The sequence below is a fragment of the Lotus japonicus genome, chromosome 1, assembly GCF_012489685.1.
Source record: "Lotus japonicus ecotype B-129 chromosome 1, LjGifu_v1.2".
Classification (NCBI taxonomy): domain Eukaryota; kingdom Viridiplantae; phylum Streptophyta; class Magnoliopsida; order Fabales; family Fabaceae; genus Lotus; species Lotus japonicus.
The window spans coordinates 104,311,995-104,331,542 of record NC_080041.1 but is presented as its reverse complement, the minus strand read 5'-3'; the positions used below and the strand labels follow the sequence as shown (position 1 = coordinate 104,331,542).

The 19,548-nt window shown below is 31.5% G+C and overlaps 1 protein-coding gene across 1 annotated transcript; it reads right to left on the bottom strand.

Moving 5' to 3' along the window:
- Positions 1–15,398: 15,398 nt before the first annotated feature.
- LOC130716790 (F-box/kelch-repeat protein At3g23880-like) lies at positions 15,399–16,706 on the bottom strand. Its single transcript, XM_057566798.1, has one exon. The coding sequence runs from the start codon at positions 16,704–16,706 to the stop codon at positions 15,399–15,401; it is 1,308 nt and encodes a 435-aa protein (XP_057422781.1).
- Between the last annotated feature and the right edge of the window lie 2,842 nt (positions 16,707–19,548).

The window sequence follows — 19,548 nt, the reverse complement described above, 5'->3', positions numbered from 1 at the left end:
TTAGATTTGATTAGGATTTAGGTTTTTTATTTCTTGAATTTATCTTAATTTATTTTTGATTTATTTTTAGAGTATTAATTAATTTTTATGGTATTTTTATTGAATTTTCGGATTTTTAATTAATTTCGGATTTTATGAGTTTTTATTGTGATTTGCTAGATTTTGATAGTTTTTATCTATTTTTATTTAGTACATTTTTAAATTTTAGATTTGATTATGATTTATGTTGTTTATTTCTGTATTTTATCTTAATTTATATTATTATTTGACGTGTCGCTCTCACAGGCCAAGTTAGTGACGTGTCGCTCCCAGATTAATTCTCACATAATATTTTACATGTAAGCTCTTTCTCCTTGGCCCCACTTGCCACATGTGCCCTGATTTTTCCTTACCTTATTTTTCCTTAATAAAAAAAATACATTTTTAAATTTTAGATTTGATTAGGATTTAGGTTTTTTATTTCTTGATTTTATCTTAATTTATTTTTGATTTATTTTTAGAGTATTAATTAATTTTTATGGTATTTTTATTGAATTTTCGGATTTTTAATTAATTCCGGATTTTATGAGTTTTTATTGTGATTTGCTAGATTTTGATAGTTTTTATCTATTTTTATTTAGTACATTTTTAAATTTTAGATTTGATTATGATTTATGTTGTTTATTTCTGTATTTTATCTTAATTTATATTATTATTTATTTTTGGAGTATTAATTATTTTTTATGGTATTTTTATTGAATTTTTGGATTTTTAATTAATTCCGAATTTTATGAGTTTTTATTGTGATTTGCTAGATTTTGATAGTTTTTATCTATATTTATTTAGTACATTTTTAAATTTTATATCAATCAATCAATATCAATATCAATCAATCAATATATATTAGAAAAGAAGAACTTCTATCAGGTAGATTTAGTGACGTGTCATTCTCACGTTAATTCTTAGTGACGTGTCATTTTCACGTTAATTCTCAGAAAAAAAAATTCCACGTGTAATTTTCAAGTTAATTTGCATAAAAAAATACATTTATAAATTTTAGATTTGATTAGAATTTAGGTTGTTTATTTCTTGATTTTATCTTAATTTATTTTTTATTTATTTTTAGAGTATTAATTAATTTTTATGGTATTTTTATTGAATTTTTTGGTTTTTAATTAATTCAAGATTTTATGAGTTTTTGTTGTGATTTGCTAGATTTTGATAGTTTTTATCTATATTTATTTAGTACCTTTTTAAATTTTAGATTTGATTAAGATTTCCATAACAAATCTTGAAACTGAGATTTAGGTAAGATACTTATTCATATGATTGCTTTCAATTCCAGATTTTGCTATTTTTCTTATTAATTAATAGCTTTTTTTGTTGTCAATTGTAAATCGCTATTAGACATAGCTATAGTCTCTTTTATTTTGTTTTACTATCTCAATAGTGGAAGCTTTTTTTCAATTAGTACATGAGTTAAAATTCTAAATTTGCTTAACTAAAGGTCTGATTCTATTTGATTTTCTGGCAGTTTCCTATTTGGCTCAAGAATGTTTGGGGTTATGGTCCGAGAACTGCATCTTTATACCTGTCACATCTATGGGTATTATTTGTACTCATAACTGCATCTTTATAACTCATAAGTTACATTTAGTTTGGCTTCATAACTGATACTTGAACTTTTGCTTAGTGGGAAGCAAGCCTTAACCCAGTTAATGAGTTGAATGGAAAATGAATGTGGATAAGGAGAATGAATCATATAAAATTTCCTTATTTTCATTCACCAATTTATGACCTTTGCTCTTGCTATCTCATTTCTTGCTGATAAACTTATAACTACTGATTTGTGTTGATTTTGGATCTTAGAATTATTAATCTGATCAAATAAGTAACTTTTCCAGCATGTGGTTCATTATACTTTTCGTCTCCATTTTTTTACTGCAATTCTTGATGTGATGTGGAATGGGGTTAGGATATAAGATTGGTGGCAGAATGAACAGTTATTGGTTCATATAATGAGGATAAGGACTTTACTGAGCTCTATGGACATCACTTCTCATCCCAATTTTAGGTAAGGGAAGAAATTTATTATAGCCTTCACACATTCTGATTGCTTAGTATAAAAAGATTATTAACTCTTATCCGAGTTTTATGGACTTGCATGTCTGTTGTTCACCTTTTTTTTTGGTAATTTAATTGTTTTCCACTACCTAAACATTATTTCATTGTTCCTCTCAATCTGTTTTGTCCATCTCACATGTGCAATGTAAGCTCTTGCTTGGTTTGCAATTTGGTTTTGTATTTTTTTCTATAACAGATGCATCATCTTGCACAATTTAAGATCATTCCCAATGTTGTAGAGTAAAAGAAAGACATTGATGCTCCCAACTACCAAAGAAGCATGACGATGATTGATGATATGTGATGGATTTGCAAGAAATGGAGCATGAGTTCTACACCAAGAATAGTATAAAATGTGTTATCCTAAATACAGTTGGTGGCTACTATACAGCTCTAAAGGACCACACTTCTTGATAAATAGTGGCAAAAAAGAGCATGCAAAGATCAATGTTTGTTGTAATGATGTTTCAAGGTGTTGCCACCTATGTATAAGTAAATCCTTCTCCTATTTTGACATGTGTTACACTGAAAATTTTAAAATCTTCTTTTTAACTTTAGAGATTTTTTTTATGCATATGTAACGTGACATATTGTTTTATATAAAAAAGTATCATTATATTTTTTTTAAACAATCATTATACTCTAAACTAATTGATTGATACTGTGTTAAATTACAAATAAAATCAAATGAGATACCAACCGAATGCATTCAGTTATAAATGGAGAGGAGAAATTTCTGCACCAAAAAATTATTACCAAAACAAATCTATGTTGGCTAATTTAAAAATTTTAAATATGAGAAAATTTTTCATAAAATATTAAAATCTTCATTTCAACTTTAGAGATTTCTTTATGTATATGTAACGTGAGATTTTATTTTATATAAAATGTATCATTATATTTTTTTAAACAATCATTATATTCTAAACTAATTAATTGATATTATGTTAAATTTCAAATAAAATCAAATGGGATACCAACTGAATGCATTCAGTTATAAAAGGAGAGGAGAAATTTCTGCACCTAAAAGTTATTGCCAAAACAAATCTATGTTAGCTAATTTGAAATCTATGCAAAATTATTTTTGTCGGTTTAAGGTTCGTAAATTTTGTACAAAATATGATATATTGCTATTTTATGACTTCAAATAAACAAAATGATGTCATATTTTATGATTTATCTTTCACAACCCTAATTTGTGCTACTATCACATTCTTTTTTTTCCCATGATTAATTTGTGTTTATCATCTGCTTTATTATAATTGTTCTTACATTCTTAGTATGTTAAATTTTTTATAATTTAAAATATGATCGATGTATCAAATACAATAGACACATTCTTTTTTTTCCATGATTAATATGTGTTTATCATCTGCTTCATTAAGATTTTTCTTACATTTTTAGTATCTTAAATTTTTGTATAATTTAAAATATGATCGATGTATCAAATACAATAAACATATTTCCCGTGCAACGCACGGGTAAAAAGAACACTAGTATCTTGTATTTGAGGTAGAGCTGATAATAATAGGATATGATAAATACTATAGTCACCCCACATGGAGTTCAGGCTCACAATCAGACATTCAACAGGTTTATACCCTTTTGATTTCATAAAGGTTTAATGCTATCAATTAGAAAACAAAAAAAGGGAAAAGTATCGAATCAAGAGCTCATGTTATTGTTTTTATTTGAAATCAATGTATACAAATTCATGAACGACATGGAAAGAGAGAAGTTGATCAAGTTTACCTCAAGTCAATTTCTATGAGTGATTGAAGAGAAAAAGCAGAAGAAACAAAACAGACACAGAAAGAGGAAAGTGCAGAAGGAAAAAAATGCATAAGAGAGGAAAACGGAGATGAAAAAATGAACAGAGAAAAACAGGCATACCTGCGATGGTGAGAGCGACAGCCGGAGGAGCTGCTTTGTAAGGGGGGAAGGCTGGCATAAGGGAGAAGGCAGGGTGTGAAAGTAAAATGATTTCTTATATCAAAGACCCTACAAGATTAAAAAAAAAAGTTTAGTGGTATACACGTTAATTTTATACTATCAACCAATCACAATATGTTATGTAGAATTTAGTGAAATTTAATTGGATGAATGTGTAAAGCTTACAATGACAGTGCACCCTGTAGGATTAAAAAAGAGTTTAATGGATATACATGTCAATTTTGTAATGACAACCAATTATGAAATGTCATGTATGATTTAGTGAAATTTAATTGGATGAATGTGTAAAGCATATAATGATTGTGCACCCATTAAAAAAAGAGTTTAATGAATATACACATCACTTTTGTATTGATAACCAATCACAGTATGACACGTAGGATTTGGTGAAGTTTAATTGGATTAATGTGTAAATCTTACAATGATAATGCACTTTGTAGGATTAAAAAAGAGTTCAATGAATATACATGTTAAATTTGTAACGACAACCAATCACGAAATGTCATGTAGGATTTAGTAAAATTTAATTGGATGAATGTGTAAAGTTTACAATGACAGTGCATCTTGTAGGATTAAAAAAAGTTTAAAAGATATACACGTTAATTGTGTATTGACCATCAATCACAATATGCCACGTAGGATTTAGTGAAATTTAGTTGGATGAATGTGTACATTTTACAATGACATTGCACTATGTAGACTTAAAAAACGAGTTTAATGGATATACATATTAAATTTGTAATGACAATCGATCACGAAAAGCCATGTAGGATTTAGTGAAATTTAATTGGATGAATGTGTAAAGCTTACAATGACAGTGCAATCTGTAGGATTAAAAAAGAGTTTAATGGATATACATGTCAATTTTGTATTGACAACCAATCACAGTATGCCACGTAGGATTTGGTAAAATTTAATTGGATGAACGTGTAAAACTTACAATCCTTTAAAAGATAACTAAATATGTAGAATAGGATAACATCAAATGATAAACTATCATATCCTACTAGGCTAAAAAAACACTTAATTAAAACATAATAAGATAAGTATCTCTTTTTAATTATAAATACACGTGAATGATGATCAATAATTTTAATTTTCAGCTTTATGTTAATTAGGTTGAGACCCGTGCCAAATACGATTTTTTTATAAAAGTTAAATATGCATGTTTATGTGAAATTTTGTTATTTATTTTTAAAAAAAGTTTAATTAATCACTATATAAATATTGAAATGAAAAGTTTATTTTGAACAATATAAAATACTAAGTCCAAATGAATGAATGATAAAGATATAAACAACCAAACAAAAGATTTGATATTAGTGTTAATAAGAATAACAATAGTACCAATAATACACAAGCCATTGAGAAATCATCACTTGCAAAAAACTTTAACATATGCACCAAAGTAGGATTTTTCTTGTCTATAGCAACCATCCTTGCATTTGTTTTCCTTCACAAAATCAACTAATCCAACGGTTAAGGTATTCACAATGACATCTTCTCTTTATGTATCTCTTAGGATACAAAATGAATGCTTATTTGAAAGCATTGCAAGTTTCACCTTGGAGGCAAAACTTACACTAATTTTTCATTAAGAAAAAAAAGAAAAAAATCTAAAAACACAAAATAATTTATAATTTAATTATTTTATAATACAAATGAATAATTCTATAATACCTTCTTCTTGTTAATTTTGATGTGAGAGGCGGAAAGCTAACTTTCAAAGTAAATTACATAATTGTTTTTACTCTGGTTAGATCCATATTCATAGCCATTTTCAACAAATTGTTCAAAACTCCATATAAAATGAGATTTTATCCCATTGTTGATAGATTTGACTTATGTAAACAATATATATCTTTGAACCATAATATAGAACCCATACCCCCATAAATAGATCACCTTGAGCTAACCTCCGTTAAACTGAAATTGTGTAATGTTAAATTGATTTTTAAATAGTTCTTTAGAACAACTGTCCTAGAAACTCGTCTTCCATATAATTTCAGTCACTGTTCAGACACCTGCGAAAAATCCTACACATGAATAATGCAGGGTCGTTTATATTCGTTGAATCAAATATGGAATTTCAGCAGGGAAGCCATATCAACATTGTCCTGGTGCTCAAGGCATGCTTTTGATTACCCAACGAAACTCTCAAATAGAGAGTATTACAAGCATCAAACCTATAAGGAATAATATAAAACGAAGGAAGAACATCATAAATCTTCATATTCATGAGCAAAGCAGACTCAATTCTTTGCAAAGGAGTCTATCATTGTATTAGCCTCTCAAAATGTGCTTCAAATGCCAAAGAGAGCATTTACCAAGCAATCCTTTAATCTCTCTAACAAGAGGGGTACAAACATTAGAGTCCAAAAACAAAATTTGTCAAGCATACTGATAGCCAACTGGGAATCCAACTCCACAATTTTTCTAGTGAAACCTCTAGCTGAAGCAATTAATGTCATGGTAGATGCCCCACAACTCATCATGAAGGATGGAACAAGGACCTAGCTTAACATAATAACCAACTAGAAACCTTCCCTCATGATCTTTTAAAATGCCACCACATGCAGCATTATTGCTAGATAAACGTACTCAAACCTTCCCTCATGGTTTCAATGGTTTATGCAAAAAATAAACGCACTCAAATTAATACTATTATTAATAATATTTACATGCATATGAAAGCTTGATGGGCTTTGATTGAAGCTCTCATAATACCTCTCATATTGACCTATTTCGATGACCTCTCACGGGTTGCAACTCTCCATTATTCCTCTCCATAAATTGAATTAAGGAAGCTTAAAAATGTTGGTTGTGTTTTAAACAACACTCATGCCCTCCCTCATTTTGATTTCTATGGTGTCATATGGTTTCCTTCCTCATATGCCTAAATGGAATATGGTCACATTCTTCGGATGTTTCACTTTGAATGATGTTTTCCCCCTACGCTTCTCTGCTGCATTTATAAAAATGCTTGGGTAAAAAAAGTGGTGGGAAGATCATTCTATTGTTTGTCTTTAATTAAGTAAGTGTCATTTACCTCCAATACTACCATGGAGTTGGAGCAGTATCAGTACCTCTAACAATGTTCTTCCCATGAATTTTGTTCCTTAAACACAAAAACCAATTCCAACCCGTTCCCTGAACTCATAAGCTTTCAATACCACAAACATACACTTATGAGCATAAGTCCAGTCAAGAGATCAACATGAAGCAACTTGAACCAATCAAAATACTACATTTTATTGCTAGGTTTTGAACCATGAATTCCTCCTGCACAAGATTGCTGGACCCATGCTTTCTGAATAAAAGTGGCTATTATTCCTTCGCTCACATACTTAATTTTATTCCTTCTCCTATTATATGTAGCATCTCATTCTCTAGTCTATAGTGTTTCCTCTAGGGGCGGATCCACATTACACTCAGGGGGTTCAGACGAACCCCCTAAAAAAAATTTCTACATACCCACTTGTATAAATTCTTTTTGGAACCCCCTGAAAATTTTGATCTGCACCCAAGACCCACTCCTCTTTACCTCACACACACAGTCACACGCACTCACTACTCAGAGTACCGGTAAGTGAGATAAAACACAAAAAGAATGGAGAAGAATCAATAACAGAAGCTTCCTGGCTGTGTTGAGCGTGAGTGCAGCGCACAGAGGAGATTGGAAAGGATATTCACGTACTAGGGTTTCTAAATAAGTATGAGTCTTTGGGCCTTTATGCTAATTGTCTGGATGCAAGCCCAATATTTTACTATTGAATTATTAAACTTTGTAATCTCTGCTAGCAGAGGGATGCAACGACAAAAAGAAGGCCCAAGATTCAAATTGGTAAAAAATAGGAACATGCATGCAATTGTTATATCTATCTCTTAGATTTATAATTACATTTATCTTTGCCATTTGCATCCATGTTAATTAGCCTAGTAGACACAAGTATATATTTAGCTTATTAATTAGATAGATATTAATTTAAGTGATATAATTTATGATGTAAGTTTAAATATCACTTTCAATTTATCTCATGTTATTATTATTCCTATTTGATATAATAAATTTAAATATCACTACCGGTTCTCTTTCTCATTCACCAAAAAAAATTACTACCGGTTCAATTACGGTTCAATTTATTTTTGAATTTTGAAATGCTGTTTAGTCTGATTTGAAGACCGATTTGTTATGCAAACATTGGAAAATTTAATTAGATTTATGTTTGAAACTTAAAATTAATTTAAAACTTGAATCTTAAAATATGTTATTTAATATTGGCCTCGGTTTTGTTGTGCACTTTCTATGGAGAAAAATAGAGGACTCTACTTGAAAACTTCATTATATTGATTATTGTTCTATATATTTTGTATTGGACATCTTGTTGAATAAACTGGTTATGATTGAGTTTATGCTTCGAGTTTTAATAGCTCTTTCCTTGTCTAAGATTTCAACTTCAGATGAACCACCTGTAAATTTTGTCTTTGGAGATTCTCTTTATATGGGGAACAACAATTACATAATGTAATGCCTTGTGCTGCTTGAGTAACAAGATGGGGCATTTAGGGAAAATGAGATATTGATAACATGACATTTTTTCAGGAGAGAGATAGAGGTGAATGAGAGAATTAATTTCGGGTTTAGGATTTAATTGTGATGCATGGGGTAAAATAGTTTTAGAATACCACTCAATTAGACTATGTTCACTTCTGTTTTCTCAATCCTCAATTTATTGATTTGATATTATTGTATTAGAAATTGCAATTGTTTACTTTTTTGGTATAGTGAAGTTGAGTCTGTTTTTAATTCTATAATAAACATATTAAAGTTGTTTTTAATTATATTTTTATCGATGTATTCATTTGAAAAATTTGAACCCCTGACCCCGGGGTCCTGGATCCGCCACTGGTTTCCTCCAATATTTTTTTTGTCATTTTCCCTATAAGAGATTGGATCAATTTGGTGCTGGCAAACCCTTTTCTTCAGGAAATTGGAAGCTCATACATGTCATGCATCATGTTTACCAATAATTATAAAAATTATGGTCACAATTGGATTAGGAAGGGCTTAATCTGTGAATCCACAAGCACACTGTCAGTATGCTTAAATTTTGACAACATGCTTTAGCAGCAAGGGTCAACCAACAAGAGGAAGAGGTACCTAGTTATGATTTCCATAACTATGTCATATTTATCTGTTACATTTGACACCCTATAGCCATTTTCTACAACAACCTCTTATGCTCTTAAAAGTAAAAACAAACCACCTGAGTTGCCCCTTAAGTTTTCGAAAGTGAATTTGATATTAGACGTAGCTGATGGGAGCTACTAAGAAGAGAAAGGTATATCAATGCTGCTGATGGGAGCTATTTTAATGTTGCTTCTTTTACGGGAAAGCGATGCAAGGAGCCTCATATATATGGTGCTTACGGAGACTAGCAAGGAAATCTCATTTGATTTTCTTATCTTGTTTCTTCAATATTTATCTTTCTATCTAAATACTCAAAGGATAAACATGCTGATGGACATAAGCATGTTGTGCTCAAGGAAAAATAGCAATGCCCACTTGGCTCCAACCAAAACTGCTAAAATCATGACAAAGTGCTCCAAACTCGCTTTACAAACCAAACATTCATCAAATGCACCGAGAATTCTAAAGTCTACAACTAGGGATGTCAAAATTACCCACACCCATGGATACCCGCCGATAAAAACCCGCTATGGGTAAAATTACCCACACCCACGGGTATCCACGAATTTATTTAATGGATATTTCCACTATCCATTTATTAATGGGGCGGGTACGGATATTGATATATCCATACCCATGGGTGGTACCCCAATATATAAAAAACTAAAATATCTTTTATATATACATAGATGTATATTAAGTCTAATATCTAATGAATTTGCATTTGTGTTATAGTTCTCCTTCAAGTAAACTTATACGTACAATGGTAATATTAAAAATAAGCCCTTAGACCCGAAAAAAGGTAGAAAATAACTATTTCCCTTTACACATTAATTGACTGTAAAATCCAATCTTAAATTTTATTTTTAATATAATTTTATTTTAAACAAATATATGTGAATCCATTTATGTTCATGGGTGTTGGGTGCCCATGGATATCCACGGATATTATAAAATCCGGTTAAAATCCAATTAATGAATATCCATGTGGGTATGAAGCGGTTACGGGTATAAATATTTACATGTGGAGCGGGTGATGGGTATATACTATCTATATTCTATACCTACCCGTACCCATTGACATCCCTATCTACAACACTTATCTGAAGGGGGTTTTATCTTGAAGAAAGGTTTACCTATTTAGGAATTGAAAGACAGAAAATAGGGCCTAGAGACATAAACTACAAAGTATGACAGAAAAATTCATAGAAAACCTTATCAACACTAAACTAGTGTGATAAAGCAGTTAAATCGATAAAATGCAAGATCAATGCAAATTCACAACTTGATTAGTTTCAACCATTTCACTCCATGACTTAATCATCATGTTTTAGCTTTTGTATGGTTATGATCAACAATATCTCCACGACTTGAAAGTCAATGCATCCAACAACACATTAGCTTGCTGAAAAGACACCCTAAGTAGTATTTTGAAAACCATGTAAAAGAAGGGTAAGGGAAACAGAGTGTGAACCCAAAAATTGACCTAGAGACAAAAAAAAATGTGAAATAACATGCACTAACTACAAGAGTTTGATAGATCTTACTTCAAAGCATAATTGAATTTTAAGTTTGCTTCAAATTATAGTTTTACTGAAATCACCACTAAAACATACACGAGTGTTGCATTCACACTAGATTGTTTAGTATCACATGATACCTAAGACATTCTCTAATGCTCGCAGTATCAAGATTCGAAGAAAAACTAGGATATAAGGAAAGTGTATAAAATATTCTTGCTAATTTGTGGCTTTCAAGAAACATGAGTTCATATATGGTAATCATTTGATATTCAATAAGATTTTCTTTAAAACAAACTGTATTGTAAAATCAAAATGAATATTAAGTTTATTAGTCCAAACATCTTTTCTTTTATAATTTTCAATTTGAATTGCCTTCAATGTTTCTGAATACACTACAACAAAACTGGTATTTAGCGACAAACATTCTACGACGGTTACGCATAAACCACCGCAAAATGTAAACTTGAGGGGCTTTCTCCAGCGGTTAAGCCAGCCGCCACAGTTTTCATGCAATTTGCGGCGGCTTGTGTCAATTTGCAGGATTTTAGCGATTTGAAGCGGAGGAGAGTTCTCACTGGTAGCCTTAGCAGGATTTTAGCGATCAAATCTTAAGGCAGAGTGATGTGCAGATTCTCCTACATCTTCTGCTTCTTCTCCATCATGTTCTTCATGAAATTGCAGTGTTTCAGTAGAGCAAAAACATAGTTTTGTGTAGTTCTAGATACATCTACGTGAAACTGCAACCCTCCCCTCTTCTTATTTAAAAAAATGTTTTGCTTTTCTCTTTGCTTTTTACAAAACTTTCAATTCCGGTCACAGAGGTGTTTACAGATCACACACTTACACAGTCGTTTTGCCGATAATTTAATTTCGTTATATTTTGTAAAGTAGAACTTGTAAAAGTGGTTCGAGATTCATATCGGTTGTAGGAATCAAACATATATTCTTTTGAGGAGAAGTGTATGTTCTTGACTAAACTTATTTTTTTATTTGGTTTCTCAGTATGACACCATCGGCAGCATGAGATTAATTTTTGAGGCTTTGAGATCACATCACGTTAAGTTGGTAGACCTCTCCCAACAAACAAATCATATGTACAACTCGATTAGATGGTTAAAGGGTCCAATTATCTACTAACTATGCTAGTTTAAGTTTTTTTTTTTAACTTTCGTCTTTCACCGCTTTTCCAATATATTTTATATCTTCGTATGGATATAGGATAAGGATCGTGCCACTGCTTTTCTAGAATTTGTGTTTTTTTTTAAATGAAATTTGTGTTTGAAAAAGCCTCAATCAAATTAAGTGCTCCATTTAATAATGGCAAGTGGCTGTTTATTTCGAAAAATAAATTGCATTGATTTAAAATTTATTACTGAATTCTTAAATTTTCACTAAATTTCAAAAAATTATACACATGTGATTGTAATAAATACTTTATAAAAAATAGAAGAAACTTAATTTAAGTATGTGGCTTGGATAAAATTAAAGAAAAAGACTTGCTATCTTGCTATCTATCATAGCTTGGATATTGCTTGGAATTAAGGCTATCGGCATGTGGTTTGCTTCTCTGATTCCTTGCTGGTTGTTTCATTGATTCGAGAGCCTCTATCTCGTTTTCACGTGCTTGTTGTGCTGATCGGTTGCATTTGTGATCTGCTGAAGCGTGATTGGGTTATTCGGGTTGAGCCTATCCTTCGTGAGAGGAATGCCAACACTGATTTCTTAGCCAAAGCTGGAGCTTGCCAAGACTCTAACTTCCTCCTAGTCCAGGACCCCTTCCTGGCGTGGAGCATTTGCTTTTGGCGGATTATCTGGGTGTTATGATTGTTAGGAAGTAGGGGGTTTTTTCCTTGTTTTTGTTTTTTCTCTTTGGTTCTCTTTGTTGTTATGCATTTAAAATAGTTACATTTAAATTAGATTGGCGGACTATTTGCGCCTAGGTTTCACCCATAAAAATAGTTATATTTTTATAACATTTAAAAAATGTTCATTTAAATATCAATTTTAAGATATACGAATGTAAACTTAAGTAGTAATTTAGATTAATTATTTTACAAATATCAAAATATTTTATAGTCCGGTTCAAACTATTTAGGGGTTAATATAATTAATCATATTGAAAAAAATGAAAACACAAAGAAAATAACATAAAAATATTTTAGGGGAAACTCCAAGACTTCATTTGCCATGTGTCAGTTTCAATGTTAATAGAAACCTAACAAGTGTTAGTAATGGACTAGTTCACTACTTTCACACAAAAAATCAAAGAAATGGTATGAGACTAATTGCTCAAAAGTCTAGTGTACCAGTCCCATAATCCCTCCATGCATTTGATACATTTGATCTTTGACATTATCAAGAATAAGGTTCCTCATCTACATTAAGGTAAAAGGAAAATAAACAAGGATTATCTAATAAATCAAACAATATTTCTACTCAACAAAAACAAGTGTGCTTGCTCATAGTAACCTATACATAAAAACTATAGAGTGTATATAAAAGCATGCTTTAGAAATTCCAATTCCAACATATTGGAAAGGAGAATCAGTGTCCCAAAAAGAAAATGTCTGAACATTTCCATGAGGAGGTTAATGAATCAACATCCTAAATTGCATGTTAAAAAAGATTACAGGACATAGTGAATTATTTCTCTAAAGATATAAAGAAAATATAGAGTATTTCTTATTAAAAACTGAATGCTAGAAAGATTATATTGAAGATAGTATTTTTTTTAAATAAAAGATAATGTCTAAATACCCTAAAACCAAAAATTGAATGAAAATATTCTTTAGGCTCTGAGCTGAAAAGAAAATATGATACTTAGTTCTAAATCAAAGTAGTATCAATAAATAGAAGGAAATAAACAACTTTCATACAATATATTTTTTTGCTCATTTGGTCATATAAAATAAACTCCCTTACTTTAAAAAATTCATTAAGGATATAAAATAAATCCTTCATGACTTGCTTGCTAATCTCAATACAGTGGTGGATCACGAATGCTTGGATTATCACATATCACAAAAATAGCCGAAGAATAATTAAATTGAATTCCACCATGTTCTGTTTCTTGTCTAAAATAATTGTGTCTTCATGTATGCTTTTCAGTTAAATGTACCACAGAAGAAAAAAGGGCATTGAGTTAAGAGGGTATGATCAATAACCAGGCCAAGAAATAGAAGATGCTACGCAAACTCTAGAAAGCAATAAAAGTAAGAGAGTTTTCTCTCCCCGAAAGGTATACTTATGGAGCACACCTACAAAGTATACCGACAATAATCATGTAGAAAATGAATGCTACAATAAAGGAAGGTAATTTATTGCCTGCATTACCAACTAATCCAGCTAGTAATACAATCAATTACCATGCAATAATAAAGAAAGAGCAGGCAGTAACACACTAAAATTAAAAGGTAACTTATAGTTATCATATATATCTATCTAAACAAGAAAGCCATGTTTGATGCACTGCTCAAGTCATGTTTCATTAAGAAGTCTCAGTTCAAGCATTAAACTACAACCATAAGCATCTTTGTTCACGGAAAAATACCAATGACCATTTTGCTCCAAACTCTCTTGAGAAATCAAACATTCATCAAATGCTCCAAGGATTCTACACCACTTATCTAAAGGGGTTTAGCACAATGAAAGTTTTCCCTATTTTAGAAATTGAATACAAGAAAATACAAGCTACTGACAGAAACTGCAAAGTATGCAGGAACTATCATAGAAAACCTAATCAACTCTAGATCAGAGTGATGAAGCGGTTAAATCGATTACATGCAAGATCAATGAAGATCAAAACTTGACTAGTTTCAGCAATTTCACCCCATTACTCCATCACCATCTTTTAGCTCTCATATGGTTAAGATCAGCAATATATTCACAACTTCAACACCAATGGATGCAAGAGAACAATAGCTTGCAGAAAAGGCACCCTAAGTAAGTAACCTGAAAACCATGTAAAATAGGGTAAGAGAAATAAAGTGTAAGCACAATAACAATACCTAGAGAAAAAAAAAACAAAAAAGATGCTAACTAACATGCACTTACTAAAACTAGAGTTTGATAAATCCTACTTCGAAGCATAATTAAATATGAAAGTATGCTTCAAACTCCAGTTTTACTGAAATACAAATTCCCACTTAAACATACACTAGTGATGCATTCACACTAGATTGTTTATCGGATGATACATATGACATTCTCTAACGCCATATCGTCATTTGAAGAAAAACTAGGAGTATGACATCAAGGAAAATGTATAAAATATTCTAGCTACTGTGTGGCTTGGAGAAACATGAGTTCATATGGCAAATAGCCTTTAATGTTTCTAGTAGTCAAGGCATCAAATATTTTTCAGTGAATTCAATCCAGCACCAAATCTCATATTTCCTTGCAATTTCAATTATCATTTTTTAACAAAAAGGAAATATTCTTTAGAAAAGGAGAGAACAACAATAGGTTTAAGGTATCATTTTCATGTATTAGGTATTCTGCATATAGCTTTTAGTTTTTCATAATGCAAGATGAACTATAACAAATAAATAAAAAGAGTTGGAGAACATTGTTTACTAATTTTCCTTGTTTCTAGGTACTTACAGTTGTCTTCATGTGCTTCCTCAAGGTCATGGTAGTTCACTAGGGAGTGTTAGTAGGGTCTCCCTGTACATTTCAAAATACTCAAAAGCATCTTCGTTCTCTTGTCCATATGTGTGATCCTCCAGCAGTTCTCCGTTATCATCAAATTTCTCATATTTTTCACTGCTATCTGATCCAAAAACACCACCACCTTCAGTGAAGCATATTGGTAAAAAGTCATACCCAGGCAGAACAAAAGATCTAGTCCAAGAAGACTGCACTCTATACTCTTTCATGACCCATATTCCAGTCATTTCATGGTCATCACCAATACCATTACAACACATACCAAGACATCCTCCCAGTACCTTTAAGTGATAACTTTCAAGTGTTGCCAATTCATGTGCCAAATCAGGTGTCAAAGTAATCTCCGATAAACTTCTCTCAACCAAATCAAAGGCAATGATTACATGAAGCCCTGTAGCCTTGTACTTGACCAACCAATGCAGGGACTGATTCAAGAACAAACCAGATGAGGACTCACCTCCAAGCTCCACGTATTTAAACTCTTCGCCATAAATGAAGGAGGGCACATTGGTTTTGACAGACAAAACCTCAATCTGAGGCCGCAAAAATGTAGTCATTTCAGGTCCATCATGTTTATGAAATCGTAACAAAACAAGCAAATAGTCATCTTTGGAATGATCATATCCAAAACCATACACAAAACCAGTCAAAAAACAACCAACATAACAAGGAATTCCTTGGCGGACACAGGTTGATGATGTGTCATACCATGAATCACAGTCATCATAGTCATAGCTTGCTTGAATTTCTCTGTGGAAACTATTTGAAGGGTTCCACACAATGAGATCACCAGCTGATGGACCCATAATTTTTGCTAGCAGAAAAATACCTCTGCAAGAACCTAAAGCCAGAAAAAAAGGGTCATAGTAGGGTGGGAATTTGAGGTTTACCACAGCAGAATCGTCGCGAAGCGATGCTTCAAAATCCAATGATTGAATTTCATAACCACCATTGATTCTTTTGATAAGAAAACGGTGAGTGGGTGTAGCAGCTAGATCAAAATGTGATTTTGCGAATTGGGTATTTGAAATCAGAGACAGCCACGACTTACACACCGATTTGAAGCGGAGGAGAGATCGAACAGGTAACCTCACCAGAATCAGTGAAATCAAATCCTCAGGGAGAGCGACAATATTCTGGTTCTCTTTGTCGTTGATCATCATCTTCTTGTTCTCATGATCAAAAGAAAGATCAATCATTTCAGAGATCAACTCGGTGAGGTTGAGGTTAGGTTTCTTCTCCTCGTTCTCTGTTTCCTTCTTCTCCATGCTGCTACAAAGCTTTAGTAGAGCAAAGAGAGGGGGAGTGAGATGGTGTTCTAGAGGTCTCTGTTTTGTTGTTACTTCTCACGAATATATTCATATATTTATAGGATAAGCAGATATCGTGGAATAGGTTGGATAGTAGTAATCTTATCATATTGTAATATGTTATTTGTTGCATCAGCATGATAAGATAATAATATCATGTTCCTTATCCTATCATGTCTATCATCTGTAAAAGTTATCATGAGAAAAAAGTCAGATAAAATTTTTCCAGACAATATAGAATATCAATTTTTTATTTATTTATTACCATAACAAAAAATTAATTTTAATATTTATATTAGTAAATATAATTTATTTATTTTAATAAAATATTAATTTATTACTCAACAATTACTAGTAGTTATTGTTAAGTTAAAATTATTTAGTTACTATTAAATTTAATTAGAAAATAACCTAATTTATAAATGGTGAAAATATGGTATTTGCTCATATAAAATAATTATATTATCATTATGACTTACTACTACTTACTTAATATTATTTTTCGTTATTTATATTATATTAAAATACACAAAATGATTCATCAATAATAATAAAATATGTTACTCACATATATATAAATATTAATTTTTTAATAGTAAATATAGACAAATTTATATTATCATATGATGTCATTTAAAATTATTTCTCTACTTATATAATTATAATTAATAATTTAAATATAAAGAATAATATCTCTTAATAATTTTTTAAAATTTTGATTAATTTTTATCATTAATCACTTACCCCTACTAAGTTAAAACCCATTGGTTACATATATAATAATTTAATTAAAATAGTGGAATTAATAATAATTAATTTAATTCTAGTTAATATTAAAAGATAAGCTCATTTATAAAAATGTAAATAAATTTAATTTAATAAATAATCGCTTTAAGAAAAAATAATATGAAAATTAAATTTGAAAAAATATTATGCCTTTTTTATTTCAATGGAAAATTTGAAATATTTTCATTTTTTGTATCATATCCTATCAATATCTTCTCCATCTCAAATGCAGGATAGGATAAGGGTCTATCCTGCTCTTATTATACCATGTTCTTATCCAATGATTTATCTTATCCTATCCTGACCACAATATTTATATTTGATAATATTTTTTTTAAAGATAATTTTATCTATTAATTGTTTATATTTATATAAATTTATTTTACATCTTTTGGATAGTGTTAAAGGGAGGGATATGAAGTGAGTTTTAGAAAAAAAAAATGAAGCTAAGTGTAATTTTGAGATTATTACTGGGGTGGAGTGTATATTTTACAAAATAATGGAGTCAAGTGTTATTCTCACAAATTTTAAGGGGGTGAGTGTATTTTTAGTCTTTTTGTTAGGTTGCCGTTTTTCCAATTTTGTTTTTTATTTCTTATATCTTCGTCTACGAATATGTATTTTTTCTTTTGCTTACGAGCAATTGGCCGCCCACGAATGTTATATGTAAACATGGTCCTTAAACTTTAGAAATAATATACTTTTTCTCCCAACGTTACCTTAAGTCAACACTGTTAGAGTCTCCTTAATTTTCCATCCAAACACTGACATTGTTTGTTGACGTGTTTTTTTTTTAAAATGAGTTGGCCACCAATTAGAAGAGAGTCACTTATTTCTCATGTTATTTTTATTTTACTTTTTTTTAGCCACCTCTTCTCCTCTTCTTCATCCTCACACCCACGACCACAACCACCACCCTCTGTCGCCATCTTCTCATTTCTTCCTCCACCTAGGGATGACAACATAACCCGAACCCGCAGGGCCCGCCCAAACACGAACCCGAATTTACGTGTAAAATCCGATATGATTGGGTTTAGGTTTTGGTTTGGTATAGGTGAAACCCGCACCCGAACCCGAACAATATATATATATATATAATTAAAAAATTACTCTTATATATACCATGTTAACAACTTGATTTGTTAACAATTTGATTATATTTGAACAACAAGATACTATATTTGTTTGCATAGAAGATATAAAAGGTTTTTTCATAACAAAATCATATAAGTTGTGTTTTATTTTGTAAAAAAACTTTATGCATCAAGTTAAGTTAGGACGTGAGTTTGAGGCTATCATGGGTTTGGGTAAGCCCGAAACCCGACGGGTTGGAGTTTGGGTTTAGTATGAGAGTTCGGGTTTGGAAAAAGCAAAATCTGAGCCCGAACCGACCCGTTGTCATCCTTACCTCCACCTCCCTCCCAAATTTCAGAAATAAGAATATAGATGTGAAAATGCATTTGGGGGTAAAATTTCAAGCTTGAAATCACCACTCCAGAACATCCAAAGGAAGTTCATCAAGGCGAGACAAGAACAAAATAATCACACGAAACACCTCCACCAAAAATTACTAAATTGGGTGATGGAGATGGAGGGAGAGGAACTAGGTGATATAATCTTGCGGAGGTTGATGATCTAGGTTGAAGGTTGGGTTCCAATTTCATGAAGGTAGAAGGGACACTGCAGTAGCCTAGGGCTCGATGACGGAGAACTCGCAAGTCCGTAGAGGTCGCACGAGAAGAAAGGAAAAGTCGATGAAAGAAGGAAAGTCTCGCGACATAGTTGACCTCACGATGGACCTTGGGTCCCCACGCAAGGGTGACTCGACGCGACGTAACGTGATTGCATGATGGTGGCACATAACCCTCGTTAGACTGGCGCATGGCTCTGGTGTTGAAGGAGCGCGAAGCAAACGCAACAGAGCGAAGGAGAGACCTGGAGGAGAGGAGGCGCTCCACAGCGAGGGTGGTGGTGGGTTTGGGTTTGCTGGGTTTTCCAAATCTGGCGATGGTAG

What these genes read in the sequence shown, in the direction of transcription:
- LOC130716790 (XM_057566798.1), bottom strand. Translation starts at nt 16,706, where the DNA reads ATGGAGAAGAAGGAAACAGAGAACGAGGAGAAGAAACCTAACCTCAAC.